This window comes from Pseudorca crassidens, chromosome 4 (assembly GCF_039906515.1).
Source record: "Pseudorca crassidens isolate mPseCra1 chromosome 4, mPseCra1.hap1, whole genome shotgun sequence".
NCBI classification, from domain to species: Eukaryota; Metazoa; Chordata; class Mammalia; order Artiodactyla; family Delphinidae; genus Pseudorca; species Pseudorca crassidens.
In genome coordinates this window covers 22732499-22744918 of record NC_090299.1, presented here as the reverse complement: position 1 = coordinate 22744918, position 12420 = coordinate 22732499, and the positions used below count along the sequence as shown (strand labels likewise).

The 12420-nt window shown below is 40.2% G+C and overlaps 1 protein-coding gene across 3 annotated transcripts in view; it reads left to right on the top strand.

Annotated features, from left to right (window-relative positions):
* The first annotated feature begins 368 nt into the window (after positions 1–368).
* Positions 369–12420, top strand: part of LOC137223463 (bifunctional heparan sulfate N-deacetylase/N-sulfotransferase 3) — a 155184-nt gene continuing 143132 nt past the window's right edge. For 2 of the 3 annotated variants that reach the window (XM_067735205.1, XM_067735206.1), the window contains exon 1: positions 369–576. In XM_067735205.1, coding sequence (XP_067591306.1) covers positions 550–576 — 27 coding nt within the window. In that variant the 5' untranslated portion in view covers positions 369–549. Of the gene's footprint in view, positions 577–1029; positions 1168–12420 lie in introns of those variants that run through there. The other variant, XM_067735207.1, reaches the window with a different exon arrangement.

Sequence of the window (12420 nt, the reverse complement as noted above, 5' to 3'; positions counted from 1 at the left end):
TACCAATACTGCCCGCAGTGGCCGTCGGAACCGGACGACCGGGGCGGGACGCCCGAGGTCCCCAAGCCGAGGGCTGGGCAGGCAGACCCGGGTGCGAGGCGGGCGGATGAAGACGCCTCCAGCCCCCTGGCTCCCGCCTCCTCCCCTCAAGCCGGCGGGCGGGCGCGGGCGCGGGCGGGTCGGGAGCCGTGAGGCAGCGTGAGGGCGGCGCCGGCGCTGCCGGGCGGGTCCCGGGGCCGCGGAGCGCGTCGGAGCGAGCGCACGAGCCCCCCGCGCGTCCGCCGCGCTCGCCCCGCGGCCGCTCCCTCCCGGCGACGCCCGCGCTCCTCGATCCGCGAGGCGCCCACCGGACGCGGCCGCGGGGACCCGGGCGTGCGAGGGCGGGGCCGCCCCCGCCGGGCTCCCGGCACCACGTCGCCCCTGAAAGAAGCCCGAACGGCGGGGCTGCCGCGAGGAGCCGCGGAGGCTGAGGACCCGGGAAGGCGGATCCCGCGGACGCCCACAGTCCGAGGAAACCACCAGGGACCGGGCGGTCCTCGGCGACTTGGAATGCGGACTCCAGAGGCGGCGCGCACGGTCAGGGCAAGTTTCTCGCGGTTTGAAGGGGTCCTGAAACCGCCACTCGTTTTATTTAATTGTCCTTTCCCCTACTGTTTTAAATAAGTTTATTTAGACAGTGAAGAAAAAAAAATATCTTCCTGGATGACTGTAGGTTTGTAAATATAATCCCGAAAGTTTTGCATGGTGTGGTTATCTGCTTATGCATATTTATTAATCTGTTAACTCTTCAGCTAGACAGAAAATTGACATTTTAAATATTGTGTGAGGAACATTACAAGTTCGCTGCTGCGTTCAGGCATTGTGTTATTTATCAGCTTAGTTAGCATCTGTCTTCCCGAAGTGGTACCCAAACGTGTCCCTTGGCGACCGGTCTTGCATGTGACACTCTTGCCCTCTAGTGCCTCAGCAGCTTGGTAGCAGTTTGATGGCTAATATTAATGAGTTGTTACATAACACAAGGGTACTTGGGCCTGAACTGGTTATTGCTGCCACTTTTTACAAAAGCCAAAAGGCTGAGCCGGTGGTAGTGGATACTGCTGTTTCAGTTTCTTTTCTATCTATTGAAACTTTCTCAAGCGTTTTCAGCTCTTTCTGTTTTCATTCCAGGTAAGTGTGTCTATTTATTTATACTATACATTAATGGCTCACTCATAAATGTAGGAGTAGCAACTTTGTTTTTAATTAATCTAAGAATTCCAGGATTGAGTAAGTGCCTAATTTTATCTTTATAGAAGAAATAGAGGATTTAATTAAATTGAGTGAAATAAAGAACTGTCTTCTCCCGGTGTAATATTAAAGCTTCTCTTTTATAAAATTAAAGTGTTAAGGGGATGATCCCTTATAATTGTTTAAGATCTCCACCAAGAACTTGTAATTATTCTGCAGTAGATTTGTTAGAACAAATGTCTGTTGCTTGATGGACTAGAAATTTGTAAGCAACATTAGAGATTTAAGCTATACCTGTTTAACTATACAGTAATGATCCTCAACAAATCTTTCTGTTTGATGCAATTCATTTTATAAACATTATGTTAAATTGTACAGTTAATAAAATTAAATGCAACTGGCAAGAAATAGCCTAGGTATTGAATACAGAAGCTTTAAGTTAAAAGAAAATACATATTCTTCCATTTAATATATCCACTTTTTCTGAAGAAGAACTAAGTTTCATTTTTTTAAGGGGTTTACCTAGATCATCTTCCAACAAGTTCTTCTAGTTCTTCTAATATCTGGAAACTATTTAAGCCTCAAACTCATTTAAAGTTGAAATTTATCCATATTCTTTATAAACATATTGGAGTATGGCAACATATGTAATCCGGAAGAGTTCAAAGGAATTCATTCCTAAGTAATGTAAACAACTAAATCTTAATATTAAAATACAAATCAGATATTGAGACACATGAGAAACTGACCTCAAATCCACTTTTTCTTTTTCTTAGAAAATACATTATCAACTATTGAACAGTGCTGTTCACCACTAGAGAGCAGAGTGATGTGGAAGAGAAACTCTCAAACATCTGATATTCACCTGAAGGGCATTTTTTCCCTTTTTCTTTAGCCATAGCTCCCTAATAACATTGTATTTGAGAAGTAGATTTCAAAAATAAATTTGAAAGAGATTCTTTTGGAAAATAGTACTGAACATATCAAGAGGCTTGCCTTAACAGAAACTCTTTTCCTTTTCTTTCTCCAGTTAACACAGACAGTATCTGCCACCTCTCTGATATTTTTATTGTTTTTGTTTATGGTCTTGATGGGAAAGCAGAAGCCTTCTTTCTTTGTCTAAGTAAATATTGATATTAAACTGGTCACATGAGTTAATTTTCTACATAGTCTTTAGAATAAAGATTCTCACATTACTAAAATATTTTAGATAAAATAAAACTTTCATCTCTTTCTAGAGAAATTTGTTATAGTTCAGTTGAGTTGAGTTATAGTATACCATTTCTTTTAATACATTTTCTTGAGAAAACTATTGTTTCTGAAGATTACGGCAAATATTAGAGTAATTTGTGGTATAACAGAAAGGTTTGTTGAAAAAAATATAGTGGAAGTGATACCCAGGCATTTGAGGTTCTTTTTTTCTGAACAATATATCCTGCTGAAGAAGTTATTATGAGCTAGAATCTATAAATTCAAAGGTTGACTTGTCATTAAGAATTTTAAAATGATAAAGATATTACAGATTTTTCTTTTAATTCAGGGAATCTTATATGACTTCCTTGAATCCTGGTTGAATCTCAACTGTTCTTTGGTGATTAGTGGCAACTTTTAAATTTAAATAAAATTTGAGGTTAAAATACTTTGGTGATTTGTGTGCGCTAGAAAAACAGGGACATAGAATTGGTGATAAAAACACTATTCTCAACTAAGTAAATGCCTTGGACTTCTAATTGCTTAACAGTTTAGACAATAGGGGAAAGACAGTGGAAGTTTACTTATCCTGTGCTGTGGCTGTTGGCGATGAGCACTCACACTGAAATGCTCGAACTCTGAACACCTGTCCATATTCGAGGATGCTGCCAGGCCACAAAAGTAAGAGCTTGCATTATAATGGTAGCTAGTGTGAACAGTGCTCACAGTTGTGAACAATGCTCACTGTTGTTTTATAACTGAAGTTTCTCTTAGAATACCCAAGAATTGGTTTTAGAAAACCAACTGATTTATTTGTCTGCTTGTTTGTTTTTAATAAAAACTATATCCTTAGGCTCTGGGACATCACAATGAGTGATTTATCGCTTCAAGTTGAGCTAAACATTTTTCATCAATTTCACGTAAGTTACATAACTAGAAAAAAAAGTCAGGCCCTGCTGCAAGTATCCTGTATAATAAATTATTTTACAAAAACTCCTACAAATTAATGAGGGCTGTAACTCTTCACTACCTGTTGCCAAAAAATCAAGTATTAAAGTTCTATACTAAAACCTTTTAGCAGCTCCGTGATGGGTATCCATTTTATGTACATTTCACTTTAAAATCTTTTTCTTTGATTACAGTGTTTGAGAATAACATGAAGTTAGATCTGGATTCTAGGTCTGGTTCTGCCGTGAGAACTGTAGGCTTGGACAACTCCCTTGCTGACTCTGGGCCTTGGTCCCTCACCTGGAAAATAAGGATCTCAGAGATCCTTTCGTATCCTCTTTATTGCCCAACACTGTGGAAATTGTTCTGGAGTACAGGACAAAAAGACATGAAAAAAAGTAAAGAATAATGCAAAACTAAACTTACTGAGAATAAACTTACTGAGTACTACAGTCTAGAATTTTAGTAGTACATATGTTAAGTCATTAAAATGACAGCTAACGCTCAGAATGGTTATGTGTACCAGGCACTGTTCTAAGCACTTTACTTACTAATTTTCAGCTCATGCAATCTTCACAAAGATTATTTGAGGTAGATACTGTAATTATTTCCACTTCACAGATGAAGAAATTGAGGCACTGAGAGGTTACCTACATGACTAAGATGGCATCCCTGCCAAGTGGTAAAGCTGGGATTCAGTTTGAGTCTGGCTCCAATGCACATGCCCTTAACAACTAAATTACACTGTAACTCTATATGTTTCAAATATTTGTGCTTGATATGCCTCTTGATATAATATAGGAAATTCATGTACCACTCTACTCATTTCCACTACTTCTACCCTTACATATGAAATGATCATTCATTTATTCAAGAAAAATTTACTCAGCACCAACTATTGTTCCAGACTTAAAGCGGTTCCCAGAACCCTTATATGTGGTGCCTTCCCTAATGGGGTATATATAATCTAGTTTAGGTGATTTCTTCCTCCTCGCTTCCCAAATGAGTTGTGTCACTTGTTCTAAAAGATGCCCAAGGCAACAGAGGAAGAATTTGTCTAACTTCTTCATTGATGCACCCATAGGATGGAGAGTAAGAGAACCAGGACCTCAGACCTCCTCAGGACTCCCTATCATATTTTTTCATTGCTCCTCTCTGCTCTTTTTGCATTATCGACTCTGCAGATTGGCTGCCTCTGCTTCTCTGGTTCATGTAAACTGCCCTAAAACAGCCAAAAACTGATTTGTAACTTTACATCTTTTTTTAAAAATTTTAACATCTTTATTGGAGTATAATTGCTTTACAATGGTGTGTTAGTTTCTGCTGTATAACAAAGTGAACCAGTATACATATACATATGTTCCTATATCTCTTCCCTCTTGCGTCTCCCTCCCTTCCACCCTCCCTATCCCACCACTCTAAGTGGTCACAAGCCACCTAGCTGAACTCCCTGTGCTATGTGGCTGCTTCCCACTAGCTATCTATTTTATGTTTGTTAGTGTACATATGTCCATGCCACTCTCTCACTTCGTCCCAGCTTACCCTTCCCCCTCCCCGTGTCCTCAAGTCCATTCTCTACGTCTGCGTTTTTATTCCTGTCCTGCCCCTAGGATCTTCAGAACCTTTTTTTTTCTTTTTTTTAGATTCCATATATATGTGTTAGCACACGGTATTTGTTTTTCTCTTTCTGACTTACTTCACTCTGTATGACAGACTCTAGGTCCATCCACCTCACTACAAATAACTCAATTTCATTTCTTTTTATGGCTGAGTAATATTCCATTGTATATATGTGCCACATCTTCTTTATCCATTCATCTATTGATGGACACTTAGGTTGCTTCCGTGTCCTGGCTATTGTAAATAGAGCTGCAATGAACATTTTGGTACATGACTCTTTTTGAATTATGGTTTTCTCACAGTAAATGCCCAGTAGTGGGATTGCTGGGTCATATGGTAGTTCTATCTGTAGTTTTTTAAGGAACCTCCATACTGTTCTCCATAGTGGCTGTATCAATTCACATTCCCACCAACAGTGCAAGAGTGTTCCCTTTTCTCCACACCCTCTCCAGCATTTATTGTTTCTAGATTTTTTTGATGATGGCCATTCTGACTGGTGTGAGATGATATCCCATTGCAGTTTTGATTTGCATTTCTCTAATGATTAATGATGTTGAGCATTCTTTCATGTGTTTGTTGGCAATCTGTATATCTTCTTTGGAGAAATGTCTATTTAGGTCTTCTACCCATTTTTGGATTGGGTTGTTTGTTTTTTTGTTATTGAGCTGTATGAGCTGCTTGTAAATTTTGGAGATTAATCCTTTGTCAGTTGCTTCATTTGCAAATATTTTCTCCCATTCTGAGGGTTGTCTTTTGGTCTTGTTTATGGTTTCCTTTGCTGTGCAAAAGCTTTTAAGTTTCATTAGGTCCCATTTGTTTATTTTTGTTTTTATTTCCATTTCTCTAGGAGGTGGTTCAAAAAGGATCTTGCTGTGGTGTATGTATAGAGTGTTCTGCCTATGTTTTCCTCTAAGAGTTTGATAGTATCTGGCCTTACATTTAGGTCTTTAATCCATTTTGAGTTTATTTTTGTGTATGGTGTTAGGGAGTGTTCCAATTTCATACTTTTACATGTAGCTGTCCAGTTTTCCCAGCACCACTTATTGAAGAGGCTGTCTTTTCTCCACTGTATATTCTTGCCTCCTTTATCAAAGATAACGTGACCATATGTGCATGGGTTTATCTCTGGGCTTTCTATCCTGTTCCATTGATCTATCTTTCTGTTTTTGTGCCAGTACCATACTGTCTTGATTACTGTAGCTTTGTAGTATAGTCTGAAGTCAGGGAGCCTGATTCCTCCAGCTCCATTTTTCGTTCTCAAGATTGCTCTGGCATTTCGGGGTCTTTTTTGTTTCCATACAAATTGTGAATTTTTTTGTTCTAGTTCTGTGAAAAATGCCAGTGGTAGTTTGATAGGGATTGCATTGAATGTGTAGATTGCTTTGGGTGGTAGAGTCATTTTCACAATGTTGATTCTTCCAATCGAAGAACATGGTATGTCTCTCCATCTGTTTGTATCCTCTTTAATTTCTTTCATCAGTGTCTTATAATTTTCTGCATACAGGTCTTTTCTCTCCTTAGGTAGGTTTATTCCTAGATATTTTATTCTTTTTGTTGCAATGGTAAATGGGAGTGTTTTCTTGATTTCACTTTCAGATTTTTCATCATTAGTATATAGGAATGCCAGAGATTTCTGTGCATTAATTTTGTATCCTGCTACTTTACCAAATTCATTGATTAGCTCCAGTAGTTTTCTGGTAACATCTATAGGATTCTCTACGTATAGTATCATGTCATCTGCAAACAGTGACATCTTTATTTCTTCTTTTCCAATTTGGATTCCTTTTATTTCGTTTTCTTCCCTGATTGCTGTGGCTAATACTTCCAAAACTGTGTTGAATAATTGTGGTGAGAGTGGGCAACCTTGTCTTGTTCCTGATCTTAGTGGAAATGGTTTCAGTTTTTCACCATTGAGGATGATGTTGGCTGTGGGTTTGTCATATATGGCCTTTATTATGTTGAGGAAAGTTCCCTCTATGCCTACTTTCTGGAGAGTTTTTATGTAACTTTACATCTTATGGTCTAGGCAAACCATAAGAGACTGGGTTAATAATCTCTTGTTCCCATGTCTCTGAAGAGGACAAAAATGACAAGGTTATATCCTGAAAGCTGCACTGGCAGTATCATAATGCCCTGCTGTTAGGCATGTACTGATACATACATTCTAGTTGAATTTAAGAGGATATAGGCAGACTTTTTCCCCTATAAGTCATACAGGCAGAGCAAACAGCAAGCAGCAGTGTGATAGTTTTCTTCTCTTGCCTCACCTCATGGCATAACACTGAGGGAATTGAACAAATGTATTCTTTCCTTCATAATTGCAATTTGCAATTCTTTCCTTCATAATTGCAAATTGCAATAGAAAGTCATTTTGCATCAATATATCAAACAAAGCTAATATCCCCAAGTACAGCTTTTCTCCCATCCATCTTACAAAAACAAAAAAAACAGTTCTAGAGACAGAGTATTATTCTTGGTTGTACTCCATGCAAATCAGCATCTTACTTGTCTACCACAGCAGGGTTCAATAAATATGACAGAATTTCACACATTCTTTCTCAGAGAAAAGCATGTTCTTTGTCAGTTTTTTAATATCACTGAATTACTTTTAGCAAATTCACGTAATGTATTTGAGGCCTCCCAATGAATTTTTCAACACTATAAAATACGGTTAATTTTGTGAAAGAGGAATATTGTCAAGATCTTTTAAATATCTTTCATTTATGTTAGAACCTGAAGTTCTTTAGTTATTAATACTCATTTTCCAGATGGCAGTCTTTTTTTCACATTTCTTGTGCTGCCAACATGATTCTATTCCATTTGGAAATTGATTTTTACTTTGGGATGATGTTGGGTGTTAGTGGAAGAAAAAAGATAGGTTACAGTGACAAGTAGGTGCTTCTCCTTGCAGATTTTGCAATGTTTTGCCAACTGTATGTTTGTATATAGTCAGTTCTTCACTATGTATATGAAATGACCTGTGATTCCAAATATTGCTCCCTCCGCCTTTCATTAATGTAGATAATTAAATAATGGCTAATGTTTCCTCGGTGGAAAACAGATGTTTTCCTTTTTAAAAACAGATGCATTGCAAAACAACCCTAACCACTCTGAATTCTGAAAAATATCAGGAAGGGGGAAATCGGTATTTGAGTAAGAGTCAGTAAAAGGTACATTGTGGATGTGCCTGGTTTGTGGCTGTGGTCAAGGTGGTCACTGCCGTTCACAGTGTTTATGTTATCACCCTGACTGAGGCCGACGTGACTGATGGAGGGTGTTCATTCATGGAAGATGGTTTGACTTCGTGACTGCTCTGGTTTGTGAATGCAGCTGCTATTTGTAAAACCTAGTAGAGGCTCTTTTTCACTCATTTTTCAAGTATTCAGTGGGATGTGTTGATATCAAGAATACAGAAGTGAACAGGGCAAGTACTTACAGATTCTTCCCAACTATGAAGAAATACTACGCAGAAAATCACATGACTGACTAACTATGGAACATGACTAATCACATTATATCTATGGAATGTGCTGCAGAGTTCAAGTAGATGGTGATGTGAGAGTGTGTTACAGGGAGCCCTGACAGATCTAGGGAATCAGGGAGGCTTTTGAGAGGCAGAGACATTTATGCTTAGAGCCACAGGATTTGGACAATGAAACCAAATGAGAAGAGCAGAGAAAACTTCCAGACAAAGAGAACAAACAGCATGTAAGAAGACCCTGAGTCAGTAAAGAGCTCCAGGCAGAGCTCCTGCCTGGAGCTTAGCCGGGAGCACACCATCGAATCAGGCCTGAGATGTCAGAGTGGGAAGCATACCTCAGTGTCTTGTGGGATGTGTATAGGAATTTGGGTTTTAATCCGTAAGTGAGATAGGCAGCCATTGTCGGATTTTTAGCTTGGAAGAAACAATCAGATTTGTACTTTGATGCTGGATTGAAAAAAGTATAGCGGGAGCCAAGAGTGTTTATGGCGGGGCTAGTGGTTGTCGTAGTTCAGGTGAGAGGGACATTGCCTGGAAAAGGAGAGAAAAGCACTGGGTCAGATGAGTTTTAGAAAATGGAAATGAGAGCTCTTGGGTCTATTTAGATAAGCAGGAGTGAGGGAAAAGAAGGTGTCAAGGGTGAGCCACCAGATGGTTGTGGGAAGATGAAGATGGTGTTAGAGGGTGGATCACAAATTCAGTTATGGACAGGTTAAGCTTGCTTGTGACATGATTCCAGTGGAGTCAAGGAGCGGTGGGTCTATAATAAGAAAAGGCACAGTTACTGTGAGTTGTTATTATACCAAATCGATAGTTCAGTTTGGAGTCCTGGAGCTCAGAGGAAGGAGGTTTGAGTTACAAATAAACATTTGGAATTTGGGGGAGCATGGAGGGTAGTGAAAGCCAGGGAGTATATGAGCTTATCTAGGAAAAGGGGGGCGGGATTAAAAGAAGGCCAAGAATGGACACGGTGCCAATTATGCCGCTCATTGGGCCTCTTCCTCTGCACTGAGATCCATCTGACTTTAGACTTCTGCATCAGAAGTGGACTTCCTGTACTTCCCACCACTCTGCTTATACTAGAATGTTTGTAGCTATCCCTTTATGAACCCTTAATACATTTTTATTAGCCATCTTCAGGATATTTCTCTCATTTATTATGTTATTTATACCATCATCATCGTCATCATCATTATAACAGGTAACATTTAATATATTCATTCTCTGTGCCAGACAGTTTTCTAAGAGCTTTTTATACTTTTAACTCATAATCCTCATCAAAACCCTATTAAGTAGGTACCACAAGTATCCCCCATTTCATGAGGAAACTGCAGAATCTAAAGAGGTGCCTGATATCAATTTCCTGCATGTCCCTAGCATGAAAGGGATGTGTTGCACTTCCCTTCCCAGGTGGACGGTATCTTTGCTGTAGGCTGTCGGGTTCGAAATCAGTTCAGCTACTACAAGCTGAGGCATCTTGGGCAGGTTACTTAGCCTTTAAAGGGCCCAAGGCCGTGTTGGCATATAGTAAGTGTTCTTTAATGTTAGCTGGGCTGTTGTTGTTATTCTGCCTTCCCACAGGATGTAATTTCCTCCAGTGTGCCTTATAGGAAATCCTGATGAGGTGGTGAGGCTTATCACCAGCCCAGCCTTGCAACGTTCCTGTATCTACTGTGACTCTTCCAAAATGCCTGCCTAAATGGTTTGTTGATTTTCTAAATTTCATCATCAGTTTCTTGGTCATTCAGCATATTCCTCATCATAGGTCGAATAGGTGGCCAAGTCCAACCCCAGCTGTCAGCTCTATGCTTCTAAGACAGACACTTGTGTCCAGGAAACTCTGACACGCAGGCTCGTGTGCCTGTTCTTTAGTCATTCACAGAACCCTTCAGACCATGCAGAAGTCTGTAGTTTTCAATATATTTTTGTGAGAGCCCTTCAAGAACACTATTGTCATTGTACCAAAGGGTTTACCTGTTGATCTTTTTGGCCTTTAAATATGTTTTTATCCTTTGTCTTGTTTGAAAGATCACTGGGAATAACACAAATCCTATACCCTTGGAAATTTCAGTCTAACAAAACAGACAGACATTAAACAAATCATGTTGCTAATAATCATAAGAGTTTTGATAAAGGCCCCAAAGGAAAAGTAATTATAATTAGAGTATGTAATCTGGAGACCTGGCCTAAAGGGGGGAGGCGTGGAGTTGGCCAGAAGGACTTTCCTGAGGGACTGAGTGTGCGTAGCATATTGAGATTTACCCGTGACCCATCAATTTCAAACCTTTCTTTGACTTTCTTATTTGTCGTCATCCAACTATTTTTTAGAACACGGTGATTTTGCTCTCTCCCCACCATCATTTAGCCACCTGCCTGAACCCTAAGTGTCCATCACTAGCTCAAGTCAATTTCCGCTCCAAGGTGTTTTTATTACTGGCACTTTTTTTTTTTTTTTTTTTTTTTTTTTGCGGTACGCAGGCCTCTCACTGTTATGGCCTCTCCCGTTGCGGAGCGCAGGCTCCGGAGGCGCAGGCTCAGCGGCCATGGCTCACGGGCCCAGCCGCTCCGCGGCACGTGGGATCTTCCTGGACTCGGGCAGGAACCCGCGTCCCCTGCATCGGCAGGCGGACTCTCAACCACTGCGCCACCAGGGAAGCCCTACTGGCACTTTTATTCTTCTAGTCCCAAAGCCTGCCCTCTCCCCAGCCAGTAATCATTTCCTTTTCTCTTTGCCTCCCAAGTCTCTCTTTGTTTTCATTCTCTCTGATAACCACCTTGGTCTGGACTCAGACCACCCCCCACCTGGATTATGCAGCAGCATCTTAGCTGGGCTACCCAGACTCCACCTACTTCTTTACTGCGTGCACTGCAGCGTGTACTCTCTCTGTTCATATTACTGCTCTCTGTCCATTCTGGATGTCACTGCTACACTAATCATCTGTAAACACTATTTTTATTGTCTCTCTTCTGTTCAGATACACCCAATGCTGTTTCACACTGTTGCGTTCACAATCACTTCCAAGGACGTTCATCAATCTGCAGTACTCTTTCAATCACATGTTATTCCCATTTTCAACCCAACACACAGTGCCTTCCAATTAGTTTAGGCTGACTCTCAGATAAACACACTGTAACCATTTCATTTCTTCAACTTTGCCAGGTTTTTGTGCCTGATGTGTTCACCTCATCCTGGTACCCAAATCCTGCCCATCATGCCATGTCCCCCTCAAGCACCATGTCTCTTAGAAGGTGCCACTGACTTTCCTAAGTTTCATTACTCTCTCTGCCCTTTCTTCTGAAACTTATAATAGATATAGTCTGTACAGCACAAATCACTACTTATTATGGGCAACATAGTGTTGGCTGCTGTTTCACAAGTCTCATTTCCCCCATAGAGACCATGCTTCTACAGACAAGAATCATTCCTAAAATTATTTCTGTGGTGTCCGCAGCACCTAGTACAGCACTAAGCCCAATGCAGGTGTTCAATAAATACCTAAAGACTGCTTGCAGAATGATTAATTCAAAGGTATCTTTGGGTGGGTGAAGATTTAATATCTACCATTGTTGCTCTTTTGTCCCATGTTGGGATGGTATGAATATATTTCTTAGTAATGAATAAAACAGAGACATTAAATCCAGCAAATGTATGGATAATTGTAATCATTAATAGTGATGTGTAGCCTTAAAAATAATTTATGGCATTAGAATAAAGTAGAAGGGTCAAATTAACCTTTAAGGTTAATATGCCATTGTATTCAACTAATTCCACAAATAGCCATTTGGTGCTTACTCTGTGCCTGACCCTAGGTGCTCAGTGATACACAAAAGAAGCATTATCTCTACTCTCCTAGAGTTTACAGTTAAACAGGGGAGACTGACTTTAAACAGAATTTTAATTATAATAGTGTCAAGAAGTACAAAGGAAAGATACTTTCCACAATGGCTGTGTG